Raw genomic sequence first — 24455 nt, 5'->3', positions numbered from 1 at the left:
CAGGAACGCATCCAGGTGGGTTTGAATATGTCCAGAGAAGAAGGCTCCGCAACCTCTCTGGGCAGCCTGTTCCAGTGCTCTCGCACCCTCCAAGTAAAGAAGTTTTTCCTTATGTTCAGATGGTATTTCCTGTGTTACAATTTGTGCCTGTTGCCCCTTGTTCTGTCACCGGGCACCACTGAGAAGAGTCTGGCCCCACCCTCTTGACAGCCACCCTTTAGATATTTATAAGCATTGATGAGATCCTGTCTCAGTCTTCTCCAGGCTAAACAGACCCAGGTCTCTCAGCCTTTCTTCATAAGAGAGGTGCTCCATTCTTTTGGTCATCTTTGTAGCCCTCTTCTGGACTCCAGTAGTCCCTTGTCTTCCTTGAAAGGTCAGAGCTCAATGAGAGCAGGGACTTTGAAGTCTCCATCCTTCCCTAAGCATTCATTCTCAAGCTGGAGCCCCACAGTTTGTCTCCCACCAAGCTCCATGGTCCAGCCTGTCTCTTAGTTATCTCCCCAGTTTCCTAAGCCTCAACTTCTCAATACTGAAGTCCGCTCTAGCCAGTGGTGTTATAATCACTCCACTTACTTGGGAGTCTCTGGCGCAGCAGCAGTCCTCAAAGAGAAAAGTAAGAAAGGATTACACAGCCAGGCCATGTTTTTGTCATGGAAATGCCAGGAGTAAATAATTCCATTCCTGCAGCTAAATGTCTTGGTAAAGTCTAGGTATAGACTGTGCAGTGACATGACCTGCTTCCTTTGGGTTGGTCTGTTAACCTGCCTTTATCTACCAGTGCTAATTCCCAGGTTTAACAGGTAAACCATGGCTGACATAACCATGGGTGACTTGCGAATGTTCTGACACCCAGATGAGCTGCCTGCTCAGTGAGCATCCCAGAGGTTGGGAGAAAGCTAGTGCTTGGGGATGCCGGTGGCTCAGTACCCCTGTGTGAGCTGAGGGGCCAAGAGAGGAAATTTTGTATTGTGTTTTTTTTTTTTTTAATCTTAATATTAGGACTGTCAAGCATTTGCCTACCTTGATTTTGTAAGGAGAAACTGTCTAGGAATCACCGAGGCCTGTTTACTGCAAGTTAAGACATATTAATTAAAGAGCTTTGAAGCCGTTCATGTTTATCACAAAGACACATTTGCTTATTAGTCATTAATTTGCACATTATTGATGTAAATCAACGTTTTAGGTGGCCTGGCTGAAACATCCTTTCTTGCTCCACACCTCAGTCCTTGTGCTTTTTTGGATAAACATGGCCATTAACGCATCGGGCCGTTGGCCATCACCAGCCGAGATGAGACAGAGCAGACTGATAGAAGGACTCAACTGTGCCAGTGTGGGGCATCCCAGGCACCTTTCTCTTTCCCGCGGGCTGCCTGCAGGTGCTGGCTTGGAAGCAGAACAAGCTGGGCAAGTTAAGGCTTGAGAAGTTTATTTGATGCAATAATGAATTGTGGTGCTGACATACAAAAGTTATGCTCGTCTTATCTCGAAAAGATAGTATGGCCTTGATCACTGGTTAGAAAAGGAGGGTACTGTCATTTTATTACCTTTGCTTCCCCCCCATGGTTATTTATGCTATTAATAAAGGGCAAAAGAGCGTTATGCATGCCGTTTCGTAACACCGCGAGGGCAGGCTCACGGCAGCAGCAGCACCAATAAAAATCACGCCGGTGCATGCTCTGTGCCGGCGGGCAGGGGCGCGGCAGGCGAACACGCACCGGAAAGAGGCGAGAGCACGACGGCGGGATCTCATTCTTCGTGGGATTGCTGCCCTTTGCGCCGGCCCGCCGGCAGCCAGCCGCGCCCCGCCGCCATTTTCCAGAGGCGCCGCCTCAGGGTCCCGCTACCGGAACCCGCCGTTGCCTCACAGCGACCGGCCAGGGCTACGCTAGCCGAAACACGGCGGGGGGAGGGGGCGGGCAGCGCTCTCCCACCTCCGCAGGGAGAAGCGGGACCCGCCGCTTGTTCACCGGGCGAGGGGCCCAGCGGCCGGGACACCCCCGACCAGCTGGACTCCCGCTGCAGCGGTCACCGCCCCAGCCACCTCGGACCTGGCGGCGGACCCGAATGGGGTGGCCACTAGGGGGCGGTAGCAGCTCGGTATTGATTGGCGGGGCGACGTCGCGGGGCGAGGTTTTCCCTTCCGTTCCGGGGCAGCGATGGGGGCGCAGCTCAGCACGGTGAGTGCGCCTGGGTCCCGGCGGGGCCGGGGGCGCCCGGGCCCTGGGGGTTGCGGCGGCGGCGGCGGGAGGAAGCGGGCCCTGTGCCTCCTGGCAGCGGGCGGTTGTGTGTACCGGCTGCCGTGGCGTTGTGTTCGCCCCACATCACCGGTTCCTCCCAGTCGCCTGAGCGAGCTGAGGCCCCGAGGCCTGGCCGCGGGCCAGGGGAGAGGCGCGGCGGTCCGCTCCTCCCGCCCCACGGGCCGTCTCTGGGTGCCCGAGCAGAGCGGGGGCCGTTGAGCAGTGTCGTATTGGTGCCCGAGGCTCCGGCTGCCACCCCCTGCTCTGCTCTGTACCCATCGCCTGGGGGTGCCTGTGCTGGGAGCCGCGTCCGCCCACCCGCAGGGCTGCGGTGACTCTGGGGCCTTCTCGTGGCTGGTGTGGGCCCGGGCGTGTGTGCCAGCGTGGACACCCACGGCTCTTGTGTGTGGGATAGCGGTGCCTGTGTTGGCTGCCGTGGGGTGTGCGTTTTTCTTCTCTCAGTTCCCTGAAGAGTTTTTCAATGTCCGTGCTGATGGCTTTGAAACTACCAGCCTGGCAGCTGCTGCTGTAGTGGAGAGTTCTTTCGGGATCGCGTTTGCCGAGCGGTGGGTTTGCAGCGGTGTTATCCGTAGCACATATCCCTACCCTCTTTCTGCAGCTGCCTGATACATCCTTTCTTTCCTCTGATGCAGCCGCTCAAGCATTTTTGGCTCTAGGTTTGTGAGACGAGCAGGACAGAGGTGGATACAACAATGCCTGTTTGGGTACAGCTGCTTAGTGGGTTACTTGAACAGAAGGGGATGACACAGATGATAAAACTGTAGGAGTGCCTGTCCCTGAATCCTCTCATCGTTTTCTAAAACAGATGAGAAGAACATTTAACTAAGATCACTAAAAAAATAGGGTTTGAATGAGGCAGTGAGGTAGAGGGGATTGGAGCTGAGGGTACAAGATTTCTCTTACTAAAGAAGCATTTGGTTTGTGTGTTTGTAGGGCAGTTCAGTGGTGGAATGTCCTACCATAAGCTTATGCATTTAACTGTATTTTGCTCACCACACCCCAGTGGAAAGGGCTGGCAATCTCAATGCTATGGCTTTTTTCTTCTAGCATTTTTTGTTATCCTGCAGAAGTCTCTTTCCACTAATAACAACTCCGGCTCAGTTACTTATTTTGTGATCTCTGTTAGCGAAGATTTGTGCAACTGGAAACTATGAGTCACCACACCTTCATTTAGTGATTCCTGGCCTGATGGTCAGCCAGTTGCTCCCTCTGCTGCTGTAGGTCTGATGCGGCTTCTGTGATTGCAGTGCACTTACTTACCTTCACAAATACCTTGATATATATATACCCTGTGGTAAGAGTATATAGATCTCAACCCTGAGAACATATTTCTTAGCAAGGATACTTTTTTGTAATGATTCAGCCTTCAGTTCTTCCCCAATGCACGTTTGGGGAAAGAGTGTGTTAATCGTATTTATTGAAGAGCTGTGGTAGTTTTCACTTGACATCAGATGACCCAAAAATTATTTGCAAACATGGGAGAAAACATTTATCTCTGCACACAGGTGGAGAAGCTGACTTGTAGAGATGGATTTTTGAATTCCACTCACCTCCTGCCTTCCTGATCATCTATCACTGACCTACATTAGTGTTGGAGTTGGGACTGAGCCTAAGCTTTTAAATTCCCATTCTCAACTGCAATTTTGCTGGACCACAGCTGTGTGCTTTTTAGATAGCCATATCTGTAAATGAAATTAGTTTATTTTAACATGTTAACATCTTATTTGAAACATCATCTGCTGCAGGTTGAGCTTGCTATTTCCACCAGGTCTCATTCACCTGTTGCAATTCTCAGTAGGGAGTTTATTTGCTACTCTGTCACTTTCTTTAACAACTCCCCTCTTTTTTTGTCACTCAATAACAAAAGTTCTTCCTGGAGCTGCAGTAAACTGGTGGATGTGCAGGAATTCAGGAATAGCATTCCTGTAAACTTCAGCTTCTTCAGGAAAAAAAAAAAACACGTATGGAGCTATTTCAGTATTTTCAAATAAAAGTGAAAAATGCAGTGTGTGTCTATGGTGTGGTGTGCCTTCAAGCTGTACCCAGTGCTGATATATTTTAAACCTGTACAGCAGCATTTTAAGAAGAGTTTATGCTGTCCCTTTTAAAAAAAAAAAAATTATTCTTGCCACAGTTTTAGTAATAATAATGTAGGGCTTTTTTTTATTTTGTTATATAGCCTTCCGAGAATTTTCACAGTGGTGGAAACGTGCTTCTAAAAGACTGGATAGGTTCCTTTAAAATAAAATGAAAGTGAAAACTAACTGGGCGGGACTTTGAGCTCTTCCAAAAATTAGTTGGTATTTTTTTCTTCTTCTTTTTTTTTTTTTTTGATACTGTCATGCGTTTTGCCTCTTCTCTCATAAGGCCTTGAATAAAAATTAATTGCAGAGTTGGAGAGGATTTTATATAAGTAGTAGTTGTTCAGTTTATTCTCCTAAGTTAGGACCAAGCCTGCCTAGACAGGTGACTTTGTAGGCTGTTGTGCTTATCTAACCTTGCAAGAACAGGATTGACCCAGGGAACAGGTTGTTTCTAACAAAGGCATGGGCCTCCAGCTGAGCATGATCCTGGCAGACTCTGCGCTTGTAGCCTGCAGGTGACCCATCTTCAACCCACCAGGTGCCTGAGGCGTGTGGCACTGGGTTGGGGAGGTGACATCTTCATTTTGTCCACCCAGCTGTAGTTGCAGCAGTGTGGTCCCTTCTATGCTTTCCTGGACTGGTGTGCCTACTCAGTCCTCAGTCTCTCCCAGCCAGGCAGCTCACCCGTGGTGCTGGGGATGGAAGGGGTGGTGTGGTGCAGGAGCATAACCTGCTACTGTCTTCTGGTGCTTCAGCCGGGGGGTGAAGCTCATCTCTGCAGCAGGCTACACGACCATGTCTCTTTCTGCCTCCAAGCGCTGTGATATAAAAGGCTCCAAAGCAGTGGTGCACATTAGGTGATGTGGTTGAGGAGCCTGTCTGCCCATGCGTGCACCAAGGAGCACAATGCTGGGTGGGGAACCTGAGTCATACCCTCACCCAGGGCCATCACAGGAGAGCAGCCAACTCATGAAGGCTTATCTCCGCACACAAAGGAGCACAGAGACACTGGCAGATGGGGCAGCCCCAATAACGCACCTGGAGAAATGAGCCTCAGCTCTTCCCAGAGCTGTCTGGGGAAGCCATTGCCCTGTGGGTGATGTCCATCTGCACGGGTCCATGGGAGATTGGCTCCCCTTGCAGGCTGAGGGGACACATTTGGGGATTGTGTGACATTTAGGGGAGGAACCAAAGGCAGAAATCGAGGCCATTTGGGGAGGAACAAATGTAGGGAAAATAAAAGGGTGAATGGATAAAATGGGTTGACCCTGCATTAACAGGCAATCTCTGTACCCTATGTCCTCATTAAACTCCATAGCTGCTTTCCCGGGGAAGGGATGCTGTTTCGTATGCATGTGTCTGTGTGGAGGTGTAAGCATGAGTGCCTGGAGGCAGACTGCAGGTTGGAGGGCCTGTGTGTCTGGTGCCAACGTGAGTGTGCAATGATTAGCAAAGATGAAGATGGACTAGCCAGCAAGTAGGTGAGGTGGCCTGGAAACCAGGTATGTGTGCATCTCTGAGAATGAGACCACCAAAGGCACTGGCTGCTGTAGGGGCTGGGGGTCCTGGGCAACCACCAGAGAGAGAGTGGCATCTGCAGTTGACTGTGGGACCCTCAATTACTTGGGGGTCCACAGCACATGAGATGGTATGTGAGGGGGTGTGTGCAAGAGCAGCTCGTATGTCCAGATGTCAGCAACTGGGGAAACTGGAATCTGGGGACAGCTGTTGCTAAGACTAAGCCAGCTACTGGTAGATCCACCTTGTACACGTGTTTCCCACTAACAGACCTTCATCCTAATCCGTCGGGAAGGGGAACAGGATGAGGCCATCAGTGCTGTTTGTGTGAGCAGCTGTCTGTATTGATCAGTGTGGCCAGCCACGTGTATTTGGGCACGTATTGTGTATGTGTGTCCGTGCGCATGCCTGCTGGATATACGTGCTCAGCCTTGCTAGTGGCTGGACCAGGGAACGTGGAGCTGTGGCATTCTAACTTCTGTCAAGCTGCTGGGTTTGGCAACCCTCTGCTGGTATGCCAAGTGCCTCAATGTAAGAGAAACGCCAGGTATTCATAAAGCAAATTGGTGTGTTACACTGGCTGGTGTTTTTTTAATGCTTCCTCTTCCTGATTATATTAGTACAAAGAAACACAGTTTTTTTCGGTGGTTAGGTTGTCATGTCATGCTACCATATTCCTTTTCACCAAAATAATTTTGTGTTGTTACGCACATGTGCCTAACGCTTTCTGTATTGCTGCAGTTGGGTCGAGTAGTGACATACCCAATATGGCTAATCTACATCACCATCAGAAGGCTTTTCAAGAATCCCCATCCTGCGATTACTCTGAAGGATCCTGAAGTGAAGTATGCATTGAGGCTGATTGATAAGGAGGTAAGTGCATGTATAGTGCGAGCATGACCTCTCCATGGATACCGTGAAATGCTTATAGCTTCTTAAATCTTGGGTAATGTTGCAGCAGGGCGAATACTTGTATTTGAAGGAAAGGACTTCTTCATAAGTGCTCCTTGCCTAGTGTAACTGAATTCTGCAAGCAGCCTGTTTCCAAGAGTGGAGGATGCTGCTTTAGAAACGACCAAACCTGTGGTTTCTGTCACATGTACCTCGTGCCTGTGAGAGACAGCCTGTAAATTCCCTGATGAGGGGCAGAAGGCCCTCCAAGCCTTCAGTGGAATGCTTCAAACACTCGCAAGGAAATAAATAATGCAGACTTGGCTTTCAAAGAACTGATAAGACTAACGCTTCTGGTGCTTGAAAGCGTGGGAGAACTGCCTTGTGAAGACAGGGTAGTTCTGCCACTCGTGTGGTGAGCTTGCTAGTTCTCGAGACCATTGTGTTCAGTAAGTGACCTTTGCTTCATTATCCATGAAATACATATGAAAGCACACACCCTATGCTAATGAAACTTATAGAGATCATGATAAACATATATGACTATGGCACTTGTCTCTCTACCCAAATCATGCTACATGTCACCTGGGAGAAGGGAGAAACCTGAGACAAGGCTGCACTCAGCAAGGGGGGTGGACCATGCTAATTCAGCAAACATAAAAGGGGAAAATAAGTGCCCCTAGAGAGGGAACAAAGAAGAAACAAAAGAAGAAGATCGTGCCTGGGAAGATTATTCCCAAGAAAGAGACCATACCTGGGAAGATTTTTCCAAAAAAGAAGATTATGCCTGGGAAGATTCCCTGAAAAAGACGCTGGAACCAGGGGCGGTTATCTCTTTATCTCTGTTTTTTTCTCTGTCTTTTCCTTTCTCTATTCTTCAGTTTCTTTTTTCTCTTAGAATTGTTAAGTAACGGTTAGAGTTGTTAAGTAACGACCTTAAGTACCACTTGCCATAAGTTGTTGTGTACCTGTTGTTAAGTAACACGATGCATACCTCACTGTTTGCCATAATTTGTTATATACCTAACCAATTATCCTGGCCTTGTTAAGACCTATACTAATAATGTTGGGTAACTAATAAATGTTTGTATACGGATGTTGAGATTTATCTCACCTTAGTCCATGCCATTGGGGATTTACAGATCTGCGTCATTTACCCCCCTGCTTTCCTGAGAGTGGGACGTGACAGTGCCATGGAGTACATCAGCAGAAATTTACCTAAACTCTGCACTACTAGATTGGCTATGAGACAGAAGTTATGCTATCAGGCAGAGCAGACAGGTTTTTTTACGGTCACTAGCATTCAGCACAGTAGTTTTCAGAACTATGTTGATACCGATTCCTTTTATTGGATTTATGTACTCTAATGTGTTACAGGAAGAAAGGTGTTTAAATGATACAGTCCTGACAGCACCTGAGCTGTCTCAGCTTCTCTTTCTCTCTGTTAAAAGTAGAAACAATTCTGTACCTCCCAGGCTGCTCAACAGGGTTTTCAGAGGAAAGTCATGGCTTTTCAGGGTGATGGATCTTGCTATCAGAAGTTGGTAACTCAGCTTGTGGGAAGGGGACCAAAGCCACGAAAGGTGAGAAGCCCAGATTTCCTTTGGATAAATTCACCATCAAAAGCATGAGATAGGAATCTTGGCTTTTTCAGGTGTGAAGTCACACCTGCAGGTAGTTTCAGTGTTGACTTTTTAAGTCGATGAGCTAGACAAGAAAGTTTTCAGAAGAGTTTTGATGAAAAGGACTTTGGACTGGAACAAAGCTTTGTTTAAGGTATAGAGAGTGCACTGATAGCATGGCTTTCATTTGTTGTGTCTGTCAAAATGGTTACTGTCATTCTGAATCCTGATTTCATAGGAAGTGAAAGCTTCCCCATGGCTTGGGCTGGGCGGCATTACTGAATTTGTTTCCCATGCGTACTTACTGAATTTGTTTCTTTTCCATGTGTACTGCAACAACGCTATTATTATATACCCGCCACTTTCTCATGAGATCTGTAGAATGTAGTTGCACATACAGTCTGCCTGACCTGCAGGAGGGGAGGGAAGCTTGAGACACTGCACATGTTTCTGAGTATCAAGCTACTTGCAAGTTTCTGCTGTAGCAGTTTGTAACAGAAGAGAATTCACAGTTCACTTGATAGTTTTGCTAAATACTGATTTTTTTCTCACTGTGTTGTTATTTTTAATATTGGGATGGAGGAACAGTTCTTATATAGCCAGGTCAAATGCTGCTGCATATGACACCTTGATGAACTGAGAATATTTGACTGATGGATGTTTATAATTTTTTGCCTAAATGGGAAATGTGTCCTGGAAACAGAAGTTAATTGTGAAAAATAATAACTTGGTACACAAAGTGGTGGGAGCATCTAACATCCTGCCAAAAATGCGGTGCAAACACTCTGATCTTCGGTAGTAAACTTCTCAGTATTGCCGTATTCAGCTGTTTGGGAAAGTTGAAATTAGTAAGAGTCTTTCTGACATGCTTCAGTTTGTATTTTACAACCTATTAAATTTGAAGTAGCTGAGGACTTTAATGTAAAACCACCTGTTGTTACACAAGAACATTTTAACTTGCGAAGATAATTGTGGCTCTCAGTGTGGTTGTGGAGCCTACTCAAGATACCTGAGTAGTTGGCTAGAGTTTACCTTCATTGCAAGAGGAATTTCAGTATGCTGGTTTTACCTTGTAGTATTCCTCCATTTGCTTGCCAGCCAAGCTGAAGACCCTCATATTTTTAAAGTTTCTGCTGTTTCCATGTTGGTATTTGTCATTCCCTTTTTGTGACTATGAAGCTATTGGTACCTTCACCAGCAGAGCGCCAAAATGATTTATGTTTAAAACAAAACATGAACAAATGAACTCCCTGTTTTGGGAGTAGCTGTGGACTGTAATTTTTAACCTGACGTATTTTGATGATATAGTTGGGGCTATGGCCTTGCAGAAACTTTTCTTAGTGGATTGTGGCCGAAGGAAAGAAACAAGAAGCTTGACCAGGAAGGGCAGTGGCAGGAAGCCCTTAGACTGATTTTACAGCTAAAGAAAATGGACCAGTGATTGCAATGGAAAACTGAGTCATATGTACTGGGATGCTGTACAGCAATACACGTGTGAAATTTCAGAAGCCTTCCGCAGTTATGTAGAAACAGTTTTTAGTTGTCTGCAATCTGAAGTTTTAAAAGCACTGGTCTAGAGAATGCCTAGTTTGACACATGTGTGTCTTCTAACACAGCTTAAATTTTTGTGTATGAAAGCTAGAAATGAAACATACCATTTTGTCAAGCTGTTGCAAGAAGTCTTTCTTCCTCTACCCACTGTCCGCCTTTTACCTACCAGGTGAAACGCTAACATCTGCCCAAATTGAGTATGCCATACCTCCCATCTGCTGAACGAAGAAATAGGGGTCATAAGGTTACTTCCTAGTGTTTAGTATAGGAAAAAACTGTCATAATATAGTTAGGTGTGCTAATTTAGCTTATGCCTTAAAAAAGCCCGTGACCTCAGAGGTTTTTCTTGTAATGGTAAGCATAATTTGTTTGTTGCCTTTCAGTGGCTTCAGCAAAGCACCGGCCTGCAAAACTGTTCTCCAGGTTTGCATTTGCATTTGAGAGTGTGGAAAACTCCTCAGCACCTGCAACTTGAGACAGAAATGCATGCTGGTAGCCACAGGCCAAGGGCTTCCAGGCACTTGGGGCATTGCCAAATTATGGCAATGAGGAATGCAGCGGAGATGACCCCATGCTGGAAATGGCTTCTGCGCTATCTTTAATCTAGCTTTGACTAACGACTTGCTGAATGGCATGCCCAGTGTCTTAGCCATGTAACAGAGACAAGGTGTAGGCATGCTGACCTAGGTACTAGGAATTTCTTGAGCCTTTTAGTGTTTCTCACGATGGTCTCATGCGATGCACCAAAATACTCGTGTTGAAATACCTTCGGCAAAGCTGTCTTGAATTTAGTTGATGAGATGATTAACTGGGAATTCAGAACTTTGTTCTTTCTGCATGCTATTAAAGACAGCATGTTAAAATAAGGGATTATCGGCAAAATGCAGCTTTGAAGCAGTGAAGCTCCTGCTGAAAATTTCATACAGGAACAGCAGCGGTCAGTGCGAGAGCGGCAGTCTTAAGTCCACGTTAGCTGTCTTTGTAGTGGAATTTTCAATGGCAGTTACTGTTCCTGAATAGACATAAGTACAGAGAAGCCCTTTTTAGACTGCCACTCAGTTCCTTTCTTTCTTCAGCATTTACCTTAAAATGACTTATTGTGAAGAAAATTCCATCAGTGTGACCAGAACTTGTAAAAGAAGACTAGACAAACTGTTGAGAAAGAAATCTGTCTCCACTGGTTACTTTAAAAATAAAAAGAAACAAAAAAAGGGTTACGGTATTTTATAGGATGTTTATGAAATTTTCTCTAGAAGGGATATTATGTCCCATAAGGCTTTAAATAAAGAAAGTCTCTGGATGAGGGATTAGGCTGTGTGCTGTTTCTTTCTGTCTCTTTCTGCTGTGTTTTTCAATCCTATGAATCTGACCTGATTTTAAGAGATAAAACTTACATAGTGTAAGAAATAGTATTTTATTTACTCACTACCAAAATCTTATTCAAGGTATTACTTTCCTAGTAATAGTCATAGTCATAATTTTGTAATATAGTTCTTACCTAAATAGAGTGCTCTTTTCAATTTTAATTGAGGATTAATTCAATTTTTATGGGGAAGATATTTTTAAGGCTCTTAGGGGATGAGGTTGCTGCTTCCTAATCTGTTTGACATTCACTGGTGTCTTCTGAAATAATTTTCTACATTAAAATTGTTAATTTGTGTGATTTTGAGACATCAAAATTTTTTGGACTTGAACTCCTGTATATTTAAACTTTAAATCAGAATTGAAGAACTGATTAATTTTTTTCTTGTGGCCTTCTCAGAGAAGGCAATGTAAATGTTCCTGCTATTTAGAAGGTTATTGTTTAGTCTTAACCTGCATATGAGTGTCTTGCTAAGTTTTGCTGTTCGCATTTAAATATACACCAAACCAGTATTTGCATTTTTCTGTTTTATTTCTACTTCTGTATTACTTCTAAAATATTTTGAGATAAAGTTAAGCTTTCAGCGAGTTTGAAGGAAAAGTTGACCTCTGCAGGATTGCCACGTTCATAATTGCATTATGTGAAAATTTCATGTGGGATGTTGCTGTCCCTCAAATATTTAATGCTGCATGAAGCTAGACTAGCGTATTGGTTTTACAAGTGAAATCACAAACATTAAATCCCAACAACATAGCTGATTGTTCTTTTTATTTTCCTCTTTCAGGAAGTTAGTCATGATACAAGAAGATTTCGATTTGCTCTCCCTTCTATAGATCACGTTCTGGGTCTCCCTGTAGGTACGTTCTGGCTTTCCTTACTGAGAATCCAAGCATTGTTAATTATACTATAAGAGATTTTTTGGGGATTTTTTTCCTACATTTTGAACTGTTGAATTTCAAATACTCTTGAGCTGGTATTTAGAGCTTTGCAAGATTATCTTCCTGCTGTGAGTCATCTGCAGGGTTTGAAGTCTTGTGTGCTTATGGAGAGTGTACATCCATCTTGTTTCTGTGAAGACAGTAGAAACAAACACTGGTCTTTACTTGTATTTTTCCAGTCTTGGCTTTCCAGTGTGTGTTATTCCAGTGGTGCTTAGTCTCTGTGCTCGTTTTCCGTCCCCTGAGGCAGCGCTTTCATCTACTTCTCCTCTAGCACATGCAGTTTACCGGATGATCTGCTCATTTCTGAATTTGTAGCCAGTCTCATGGAACTTCTTAATCACCGTAGGGTAGATGTTTCCTTCGGCCTTGCCACTTGGCATGTTGCCTTCACTAATAGCTTAGTCATATTGTTTCCTACTGCTTATATAAAGAGCATTTAATTGTGACTTGTCTTTAACAGGGACTTCTGCTCTAACAACCCGTTGCAATGATTTGTGGATCAGGTGCTTCGTGGTAGTCCTCGGCACCTTTCCAGCATTCCAGTCCTGTTTAGGTTCCCTCTTGTTTGGGATATGTTATTCTCTTGATCCTGTTAAGTAGCCATGACAGCAAAACTAGTTTCCCTCCCTTACCTATAATGAACGTTGACAAGTGAGCTATCTCACATCTGTAACTGTTCTGGTCCTACACACTAACAGAAAGGAAGCCGTCTGGGGTGAATTTGGCCTGTTGGATGCCATGGCTTCCTCCAGTGTTTTAGTAAGGTCAGGGCAAAGCACTTTCTCATAGCCCGAGAAGGTGCATGCCTGGCCCTGCGTGGTCCCAGGAGCAGCACAGTCATGCTTCCAAAGGTGTTCCCCGCAGACTAATCTGTGGGTGAGTGAGGGAGTGGTTTACTGGGTGAGATGTGGGAAGCAGAGAGAGCTGAAAACTGATGAAGGTGGTAAAAGCAGCTGGGAGCAGCAGGCTGGGCAGCTGTGGGACAGATGCTGGTGTGCACTCTGCATATTTGGTCCAGCACCAGCATTTTGCTTTTACCACCAGCTGGAGCATTACAGAAAAAAAATGCAGTTCCCTCTGAGGGAGAGTAGGATTGTGTATGGCCCCACACAGAGGCTGCCAGCTGCTGTCCTGTCAGGGCAGGGTGAAGCTCGTAACAAGAGCATAAGGCATGTTTTCCCTTTGGGAGGAGCACCTTTTTTGGATCTGTACAAATTTTTGTGAGACATGCCGCGGCAGTGGTCCTGTCTGGCCAGGTTCACAGGCTGCGGTGGTCACCATGGGTCTGTTCCTGGAGGAGGGGGCGGTGAGGCCACCCCTTGTCTGGAGGAGGAACAACTGGCTGCTGCTGCAGCTCCCTTCGGGTCTTCCCTAGCAGGAAACATGCCTGCTACCAGATGCATATAGGCTTTGCTAGAGGGTTATTTGAATCACCCTTACGTTATGTCTGTGTACAGCTTCAAGTGAGTTATGGTCGCTCATTTCCCAAGTCACCAAGTGGCACGTCTTCATTCACCCACTGGTTGTCCTCACTGGCCCTCCAGCTTGGCAAACCAGCTCCTGGTAAAATCCCTTCTTTGTGTTCCCTTAACAGGCAGAGGAACTGCCCTGTTTTTGGAGAGCTGCATTCATCTTAAGAGATGGTTTGTTCCGTTGACCTAGTTGTGATAAAATAACAAAAAACAAATCCCCCCCCCAGGTATTCTTCAGTTGGGTTGGGAATTTTATAGGGAATTTATAGAAAAACCTTCCAAAAGAGTTAACTCTAGGTTTTTTTCATCCAAAACGTAGACATTGAGAAAGAAACTTTTGTAGAGAGTTCAGTGAATGTGTGACAGATTGAAACGTGGTCACTACAGTCAAATGTTAAGCTGGAGGAATAGCAGGGTTAGAAAAGTGCTTTATGTCTAGGCAGCCTCAGCAATGTCAGCTAGAAGACCTCCTGGTAGACATGAGCAGTCTGTGGTCAAAGTAAGAACAGTTATAAACTCAGTTGTAACTAAACTGTAACAGTTTATAACGAACATGTTAATAAAGAAGTGTGAACAGCACTTGATGGTTTTCCCCTCCTGTGTCCTTTTTACTTGTCTGTAAATCAAGAGGTATATCACATCTTTTGCAGGAGCTCACATACCTTTACGGCTTTGGTAAACGTAAACGCGTGAAGCAATCAGATATGATTGACGCATAAAATTAACAGCAGAGTTGTCTGCCCTCCCAGGTAGAATCTGTGCATGGTTAACAACTCTGGCAAGGTGTTACGATGTCACAAAAACGAGAGAGGAAAAAGTGGTGCCCCAAAACAAGGTAGTTAGGAGAACTTTGCAACTGCATTTGCAATCCATGCCAACTCAGCACATCCACTGAAAGAAAAACCTTTTGCAAACAAACTGCTTTTTTTCTTCTCTGCATGTAGGACAGCATATCTACCTGTCTGCACGAATTGATGGAGCTCTGGTTGTTCGACCTTACACTCCAGTTTCCAGTGATGATGACAAGGGCTTTGTGGATCTTGTTGTTAAGGTGAGAATACCACGCTCTTTTACCAGGTTGGGCAGCTTCTGAGCCCGCCTTTACAGTTGCAGTGCTATGTGAAGTCTGATGTGCTGGCTTCTGTTCAGGTATCTGCCATGGCGGACTTCCACTTGTAAAATGTGATCTGCAATTACCTACAATCCATGTGGCGTTTTACAAGCACTTTTTTAATGAGTGTGTCTCATGAGACACTGCATAATTTTCTGTACTTGCATACTGCAATTTTCCAAAATCTGTGTAGGCCTGCAGATGCTCACACACTTTTTTAATCCTTCTGAAATCAGGAATTAACCTTGCCTGAACTGTCAGCTTCTTCTGAAGCTAATGTAATATGGTCATTATGATCATGAAGAGCAGTGATCATTATTGTTACTCATCCAGACAGTGCGAGTGACTGATTTAATTGGCAAGAATGTGATTTTGAGCCTTGTGATAATGTACTTTAGTTTTGTCTCTTGGTAGTTAGACTAAGCAAATATATTTAAAGCTGACAGGAATTTAAAACCTGAATATCTGCACTGGATTTCCTCTTGGAATTCTACTCTTAAATTTTTTTCTTTTTTACAACTAATAACGATTTATTCATTTGTTGTGAAACTAGATGTGAATTTGCCTTTTACTACCTACTTATCTTCACGAGCACGACGTTGCACACTGAAGACGTGACAAGGGAAAAATGTAAATCTTTGATGTTTCATATGACTCCTTATTCCCAGAGTGGCTCTCCATGCATGGAAATGATGCTGCTGTTATAAAAGTGTAGCTAGTCTTGGATGGAACTCTTTCACGCCCATGTGATTTAAAACAAAAAAAACCAGCACGGTTCCAGCAATGTAACTACACCCACAGATAACCTGTTGGTGAATGGTTGAATATTCAATTAGTTGGTATCCACTCTAACTTTGAGGTGCAAACAGTTGGTATCCCAGCAAGGTTTGGGTGTATTCCTTTGCAACTGAGCTGTCAGGGATCTTTCTCAGAAGTTGTTCTGTTGGAAATCACAGTGGCTTTTGTTTTTTTGGCTTTTGTTTTTTCTCCCATTTGAACTTGGGTGTAAATCATGTTGATTTTCTGTGTTACAGAAATACAGTGGAGAAATTGCCAGTCTGTGTCCAATCAGATCAAAATTGGGACAAGAGTGGGACTTTAATCTTTTTCAGAAAACTCAGTGTTTCTCTTTTATTGTCAGTCAAATCTGCATTGGTAGTATTTATGTAGTAATTATGTTCTTTGCATGAGGAGTATGGGTACCTAAATATTTGAAGGGCAAATACTAATTTTTGAGCTGTGAGATTAATTGTTTCAGTGTTATTTTTAACAGATCTACTTTAGAAGCGTCCATCCAAAGTTTCCTGATGGAGGGAAGATGTCTCAATACTTAGACAGCCTGAAAATAGGGGATACTATTGACTTCAGAGGACCAAGTGGCTTGCTTATCTACAAAGGAAAAGGCAAGGCTGACTCGGAAGATATAATTTATCCGGAGTAAACAATATCAAAAAAACCATTATGAAGATTCTTTTCTGTTGTTAGAATCTCTGCAAAAAAGAAAATGCTAGTGTCTTAATTAGGTCAACGGCCATCCTGAGGGGGATTGTTACATGACTGTTCTCAAAGAAGGGAATTCTCTCCCTGCTTATACGGACGTAGTTTATACACTGCTAAAAACGTTTGGTATTTGTGCTGTCTGGTGCTAATTTCACAAATGAAAATTAACTTTATCAGTAGGCAGTACTTTTATGCCAATATAAAATATCTCACTTTGGCATAGCGCAGCCACAAATGTGTCACAAAAACCTTCTGGCAGCAAAAACCTTGTGAGCAGCAGAACTCAGACACGTGATTTTCCAGAGCTTAGTATGTTGTGTTCGTATTATCCTCGATGAAAATAGGTATGAATACAACAAATAAAACATTCTCAGCAATTTCAAACTTTCTGTCGGATTTGGCAAATCAGCTCAAAAAGAGGACATAAATATACAAAAGCATACACCCTGCATATTTCAGGTTTTCCCTTAAAATAATCTGCATGGGATAAATAAACTCTCTGAGCAGATTAATTCCTTTGTGTTAGAACTGTTTCCAGAATATGGGCTTCTGAATGTCACTGTGAATATGGGACATGAGTAAAGAGAAATACTGGTAGTGATGGCTTGGTGCTATTGTCAAGAGTGAGTAATAACCCATGTCATTGTCTGATGTTACTGTCACGTGTCTCACAGTCTCTAATCATCTTTCAGGATTTGTTTTAATTTGGGACATCTTCACCTTTGCCTGTTCCCTGCTCCTGCTTTACCGGGGGGAGAGGGTGATAGGGCTGAAACAAAGTCAAGTAGCTGAACATGCTGGGAAGGCATCATAGGCCCTGTTACCTGCTTTCTTCAATGCTTTCCATTGCGCTCTCTCTCTCTCTCTCTTTAGGTGAGTTTGCTATTCGGCCTGAAAAGAAAGCTGAACCAGTTACTAAAAAAGTGAAATATGTGGGGATGATCGCAGGTGGGACTGGTACGTATATATAAAGATGCATCCTTTGTTTCTGACAGCTGGTAGATGTGTTTGTTCATATTTTCTCTCAATTGCTCACTTGCGCTTTCTTTTGCTCTTTCACGTTCTCGCATCATTGACTTGCCTTTCTCTTTCAGGGATAACACCTATGCTGCAGATCATTCGAGCAATCATAAAAGACAAAGATGACCCTACAATTTGTCAGCTGCTGTTTGCTAATCAGGTAATTCTGACCTTTTTTCTGTTTATAAAAGTTTTACTTAACTAACAGAACTGCACTCAGCAAATTAAGTTCTTGCTGAGAAAGCCTGGTACAGAAATATAAACCCTTAGGGGAGAAGTGAACTGAAATGTTGTAAACTTCACATATAAAATGAATTGGTTTTTTAGTGTTACTACGGAAATGCTGCTTTCCTCCCACCTAATGCTCGCTTTTCTGTGTCTCATTGTTCTGTTTCTAATGTGGTTTATAAATGCGTTAAATGTTCTCCATTCTTTTATGCAAGCTGTTAATGTTTTGGGCAGACTTTCAGGGCTGTCTTTCTTAGTAGAAACATGAAAGAGGTGGACGTCTGTCTCCTTCAGCAGTTGTAATTCCCCAACTTTGCAGCAGGGTTTGTATGTGGAATCTTTTTGTTTGAGAACACCTTGGGTGAGGCTAGAATTAACACTGGTCTCCGGCAGCTCCCTCAACTACTGAGCTGTGATTCTGCATGGATCCTTTCATATCCATTCCCTCTGTCAGTTCTCCATGCATTTTTATTGCTCTTCGAGGTGTATCATACTGCCCTGCTGGACAAAGGAAAGGTCTCTCATCCATGGAATCCTTGTGATAGAGATTTCTTGGATGACCAGGCAACCCAAATGGTGGTGTGCTGCCAAACTGCAATGCCCCTTCTTTGCCTGATGTTCTTCTGGTGTTGATACTTTTTGCTTTTAAATTTCTCCATCATAATGAATATTTGTTTCTGGATTATGAGTCATTACTTACAGTGAACCTCACTTCATGCCTGTGTTTTTTACCTTCTTAAGCTCTCCTCTATCATTCCTCTCTTCTCCGATATTCAGCATGTCCTCATTTCCTTTGTACCATGTCTGAATTATAAAACAAGATTTTTCTGTCCAGAAGCTATGATCCAAGTGCCAACAGATGCCCTGTTCTGATGGTTTATTATAGTAAGCCCTCCTTAAGAGCCCTGCCTGGTGCCCTCTGGCGCTGGCTGGTGCAGTCAAAGCAGCTGGTCCCTGCTGAGCACTAGGAGTTGGCATAAAGTGCAGTTGCTATCAGGGCAGGAGGACCGGGATTTGCAATGAAAATGACTAATACAGGACTAGAGCTGCTTTAGCAACCTGGAAAACCTATTGCTTCTTGCAGGGAGGACTTGGGGAACAGTTGCAAGCGTATTAGCATCGGCCTTGGCTTTAAAGTGTCCTTGTTCCCTGTAACTGCACAAATATAAAGCAGCCTCATGACAAATGGTCAGTCAGGAAAGCCTGAACACTAGATATTTTTTAATATTTAATATTTAAAAATATTTTTAAATATTTAATATTTAAAAATATTTTTAATGTGTCCTTTGCTGATCTTTTATTTTGGCCCTCCTGAAAGAGCTGTGTTGGATTACAGATAACAATGTATATGGGCTCATACTATGCTTCTGACTAGCATGTTTTGAGTTGGTCAGACCCAGTTACAGCCTTTCAGGAACACGTGCAACTGCAGATCCAGAAATAGGCAACTTCTCGGCAGTAGTTGCTGGCATATTCCTCCATACCCCCACAGTTACAGACATAGTGGTGTCCTCAGTGCCAAATTAAGGCTGCAGTGGATGGTGCTGCCACTTTAGTCTCTACCCTTTTCCCTCCTTCGCAAACTGCAGCTGCTCTTATGGGAATAAGGCTTTCTTTTGGGCCTTCAATGACTGCATCAGGGAGGAGCAGAACCGCATACCCTGGGTAACATTTATTGTTCCAATCAGAACTTGATACCCTTTTGGTTATTTGTCATTCCACATTCTGTTTAAAAAACAAGCAATCTCTGTATGGCACTGCTGATGAAATTTGAAGTGGCAAAGGTGAAAACTTGGCATTTTCCCAACTAAATGGCACAGTATGGAGGGGTAGGGAGATGTTAGTTTTTTGATGAAAGTTGCTAAAAGAGGGCTTTACTCTTCCGATGCTGCCATTAATTCCCTGAACAAGTGAAGGTTCTGTGTTTTGATAGAGGTTTTGCTTTGTTTTATTTTTCAGGGGGAAGGCATTGCATGGTCAGGATTTAGGGAAGTCCTGAACCTTTTTATTAGCTCTACAAAGGGGTAGTCATGGAAATAACTAGCATTTGCTCTCTTCAGCCTGTAAAACAGAGTTGAACGATCTGTTCCATCTCTCAGAGCTGTAGGGTAGCTAATGCTCCGTGGTCATCTGAGGGCTGCATTCAAATGCAGAGCATAATCATTGTTTTCCTTTTCCTGCAGACTGAGAAGGATATCCTTTTACGTTCTGATCTAGAGGAGATCCAGGTTCGGAATCCCAGTCGCTTTAAGTGTTGGTACACACTGGACAGAGCACCTGAAAGTAAGATCTAACATGCTACTTCCACTGAAGCTTGTTATGAGTATTAATGCATATGTTTGACAGGAGACATGCTACTTCATATGCATATTTCTAAGCTCCTTTCTTGCTTAATGAGTTGTGGCTGAGTGCATCCAGTAGCGTCATTCTTCACACTGTGATGCACAGAAACTCCAGATGCAATTGGGCAGTGTTTCCAAAGTTGCAAAGCTCACCTTGGATGAATGGTAGTGCAGTGTTCCTCCCATGGACACACCTGAATACTTACCATTATTTACTCTGATCCAAGGTGACCTTTCATTTTCCTTCCCCACAGACATAAAGATAACATAGAACCATAGAATGGTTTAGGATGCAAAGGACCTTAAAGATCATCTAGTTCCAACCCCCCTGCCGTGGGCAGGGACACCTCCCACTAGACCAGGCTGTTCAAAGCCCCATGAAGCCTAGCCTTAAACCCTTCCAGGGATGGGGCATCCACAACTTCCCTAGGCAACCTGTTTCATGTTATCTTGTTGTCTTGTGTTTAAAGCATGTATCAAGGCAGCCGCAGTGGGAGTGTCAGAGGCACTGCATCTCGTGGAGATATGTTCAAGTGCAGACTCCTACCTAGCTGTCATTGTATGGCAATTCACGGTAGCTGATCTTCTTCCTAGGCAATGGAATTGCCTTTGTATTAACAGTGTTTCTTAACGAAACTACTGTTCCAGCTTGGTGCAGTCCAGTTTTAAAGATAATGTGATACAGTTGGCTGATCTAGGTGAGACAATGAGCTAGCTGAATGTGCCTCCCTCATCTGTGCAAATTTGAGGAAGAAAAGGCTAAATAGTTACTGCTGTTGTGAAAAGGCTAAATAGTTTCCATGTCATTCCTTGTTGTTGTCTTTTCTTATTATTCCTTGTCATGCCCACCCACATCAGGATAGATTCACACTCATATTCAGTGATAGTTTGGGGCAGAGAAGGAAAAGCCATATGCCTTCTCTTACCTTATGACCAAGAATATGCCTCCCCTAGGGTGGGTGGAAGGATCTTGGTGGACAGGTCACCAACAGACCTACAGTCTGTTGGTGTCTTGTCATCTTCTGTAATTAGTGTTCTCATGGAATTTCTAAGGCAACTTAAATTCAGGTATAATCACTGTTAATTTTCTTTGATATTTGTGAATTGTGAACTGTAGTTCCGATAAAAGTTCCTCCTTAGACCTTCTCAACGTTGTTCTGCAGACTTTCAGTACCATACCTGAAACCAGACCAAAACTGGAAATTTTTGGATAGTCTGTGGGAGAGAAATGTGTCGGTCTTACTGGGCCCAAAGGTTTGGGTCAGCAGCTTTTTGTATCCAGGGCTGGGGATGTGATGGGTAAACCGGAATCCTAGTATTAACTGATAAGCACCGTGAGTGTTCCTACTGGGAACAACTTCATCAGCTAGATTTCCCTAGTGAACTTGTAAACAGTGGGGTAAGGAGGATGGGTGTTGGTTATTTCATAGCGCTGGAGCTGAGAAGATTCACATTCTGTTCACAGCTCTGCGTGAGATTTTCTTGGGGCTTTTAGTAAACTTTATTAAAAGTTAGCCCTTGTTTTCTCCATACATTAGTTTTGCATCTTAAAAGCAGAGGTGGCATTTTTCCCGTGTGACATAACTGTTGAGGACACTAACGCAAGTGGAGTGTACAAATGCTACAGTCCAAATTGTTACTAAAAAGACTGCAAACCCAAACTTCATTCTAAACTGACTGGTATCAATCTTTTCCTCTCTGTCTCCTTGTTCCCCTTCCCCTGCTTTCATTTTTTTAACAGATTGGGATTACAGCACAGGATTCGTGAACCAAGAGATGATCAGAGACCACTTGCCCCCGCCTCAAAACGATGTTCTGATCCTCATGTGTGGACCTCCTCCAATGATCCAGTATGCTTGCATTCCCAACCTGGACAAACTGGGCTACACCAAGGACATGAGGTTCTCTTTCTAAAGAAGACCGATAATTCAGTGATTTTGTGTAGAAGGGAAGAAAAAACATTTAATGGGGAACAGGACAGAGTTGCAGAGATGGCTGATGCACAGTGCTGGGAAGCTACGTATACATTAAAAATGCTTCATTTTTTCTGAATCTCTGGTTAAATTTAATGGGACTAAAACGGCGCTGTATGTTGCACAGAAACAACTGTATTGTGGAAAGGTAGTGATGTCTAGTGCTCGGCTATATTGTACTTGTATACCCCATCTTGAGGGAGGACAGTATAGCTGCTTAGGGTAGTAAACACTCGTTTACACTTTTTCTTAGCACTATAATCAAATGGCAGTAATATCCTGCTTCCTAACACTGTGCATACCCAGGATTTTATTTGGTATGAAGAATGAAAATATATAGAATGTGCTGGATTATTCACCTTGCTTATGCCAAATTTTAATGCTTAAAGCTTTTAAGTATGAGGGCCATGAGTGTTTGCCTTGTATGCATAATCTTTGCAAGATCAGAAGCTTAAAGATCCTTCTTCAGTTGGAGGATGACAGTTAACCCTTTATGACTGAAGTTGTTCAAGCCGCCTCGTTGATCAAAACAGAGAGGTAGACAGCAATACAAAATTTGTTTCCTTTTTATTTTGGAATTGCCTCTCTTAAATGCAAACACTTTCCCAGCTGGTCACAGTTCTCATCCCTGGGCAATGAAAGAAACTACAGAAAGCAGGTGGCTTTGTGCACTGTTCCAAAAATAGCTGGGTTTTTTTGCTTGTATGTCTGTGGAATACTGAAAAAAAAGTACTAACTCTTCTATTTACTTTTAAAAAGCAGATGGTGCCACTGGAGTACAAAAGCAGTTGTTCTGCATGTCCTGTGCAGTGGGAAAAAATGCCAGGTGAAAACTGGATCTAGTTTTAGTTTCCTGTTTCCCAGAGGTAGATTTGGAAAAAAGGGAGCTCAGGTTTTATTGCCAGGGTGGGTTTCAGCAGGTAGCCCAGCTTCAGATACAGTATGAATACAGTCAGGGGAATCAACTCCATCTCTTGCTCAGGCAAAGCTCCAAAGGGTTTTGCTTGGTAAGGATGCATGGGAACAGCCTTAAGTCACAAAACTGACAGCAAACACAAATGTCTCACTGAATCTAAAACTGTTTCTTAGATGCTGTTTACTATAGCTCTGATTTTTATTTTTTTAATATACTTTTTCTGACAGCAGCCTTTTACCTAGTCTTTAGTAAACTTCAGGCATCCTGCATGCAGAACCTTCTGCTTCTAAACAACAGAGATGCTGCTGAGATTAGAGCTGTCCTGCAAGGAATTTGTGAAACTAAAAATCTTGTTCTGGTGATGAAATCAGAGTGACCGAAAGGATGTTTTGTCATAGATGAAGTAATGTGGATGCTTAGCTACAAGTATCAGTGTATAATACCACTTGTTTAAAGATTGGGGTAGGTATTTACGGTTATAGCTTGCCATATTTTCTTTTGTGCCTGTACAAGAGATGGGTACTGGGCCCTTAAAAGGTTAATTTTCAGCATGAATTAAAAGGAGAAGAGAGTATAGTTAATTTAAGGAACATTGAATGGATAATACTGTTACTAATTTTATTAGACGCTTGCCTCTGAATTTTTGATGTGTGCTTCTGAAACTTGTTCTTTAATACCGTACTCCAGAGTACACAGCTTCTAACCAAATCCTGTCTGTTGCAACTGTTCACTCGCAGTGGATGCTCCCACTCGGCATCCTGTGCTAAGTCAACCATAAAAACAAGAGTCCTTGCAGCAGCAGAAAGGAAGTGCCTGTACAGCAGGGAAGGGGAGGTTTTATCCTCTCAGGGTGTTGGAGGGGGAAGAAAAAGTAGAGGTGCATTGGTGAAGGGTCACCCAGGGAGGAAGGAGGGAGAGGGGTTACTGTGTGGCTGAGGAATAGGACAGCTGTAGATTAAGGCCTCCGCCAGGCACTGTCCATGTCGTGTACAGCTTGGGGTAAACGGGCCACGCTGCTGGGTCATCTCTGCTTGAGTCAGAAACTCCTGGTGGACCCAGGTAGCGTGGATATCTGTAGCCTGTGATATCATGCTTAAATTAAAGTTTCTTAAAAAAGCCGGGGAGAGGTCTTCTGCTGTTTTTTCTTGAGAGGGAGACCTACCTGGCTAAGCTACCCAGGCAACAGCAGCAGTGCTGCACATTTCCTCTTCTGACAGAAGCCTTTCTTCACTGAGCTACACTTCCATGGGCTCTTGAGAACAACTACGTTACTATACATTAGACTTAACTATACATTAACAAATGATGTCCAAAGAAAAGAAAAAAAACAACCCACAAACCAACACAACCCAACCCCTTCACTTTGCTTTTACTAACCTTATTACACAACTTACCAAATCACCATTACCCGGGGTCAGCACCTCACCTGGTAGATCAGTACGTGCAGTTACAGAAGCCGGGGGTATGGCTGTGAGGCACCTGAGCTGAGACCCCAGCTTGGCTGAAGAAATGAACACGGTCAAATTTACATTGTTAAATACTTTGTTGTGCGTCTTCAGCATTATTAGCCATAGTACAGAGCTGAGGGGCTTGGGCTCCTGAGCTAAAACCCTCAAGGCAACCGGACGAAGCGCAGGCTGGGGGATGAACCCTGTCTCCTAG

At 43.8% G+C, this 24455-nt stretch overlaps 1 protein-coding gene across 1 annotated transcript; it reads left to right on the top strand.

The window, feature by feature from the left end:
- The first annotated feature begins 1683 nt into the window (after positions 1 to 1683).
- Positions 1684 to 23915, top strand: CYB5R3 (cytochrome b5 reductase 3). The gene is made up of 9 exons (XM_074588001.1): positions 1684 to 2180; positions 6605 to 6736; positions 12075 to 12147; positions 14648 to 14754; positions 16088 to 16217; positions 17188 to 17271; positions 17409 to 17494; positions 19746 to 19845; positions 21646 to 23915. The coding sequence occupies exons 1-9, from the start codon at positions 2160 to 2162 to the stop codon at positions 21816 to 21818; spliced, it is 906 nt and encodes a 301-aa protein (XP_074444102.1). The 5' UTR covers positions 1684 to 2159; the 3' UTR covers positions 21819 to 23915.
- Positions 23916 to 24455: the final 540 nt, after the last annotated feature.

Source organism: Larus michahellis, chromosome 1 (genome assembly GCF_964199755.1).
Source record: "Larus michahellis chromosome 1, bLarMic1.1, whole genome shotgun sequence".
Taxonomy (NCBI): Eukaryota; Metazoa; Chordata; class Aves; order Charadriiformes; family Laridae; genus Larus; species Larus michahellis.
Note: the sequence above shows the minus strand (reverse complement) of the source record. Positions and strands in the feature narration are given on the sequence as shown.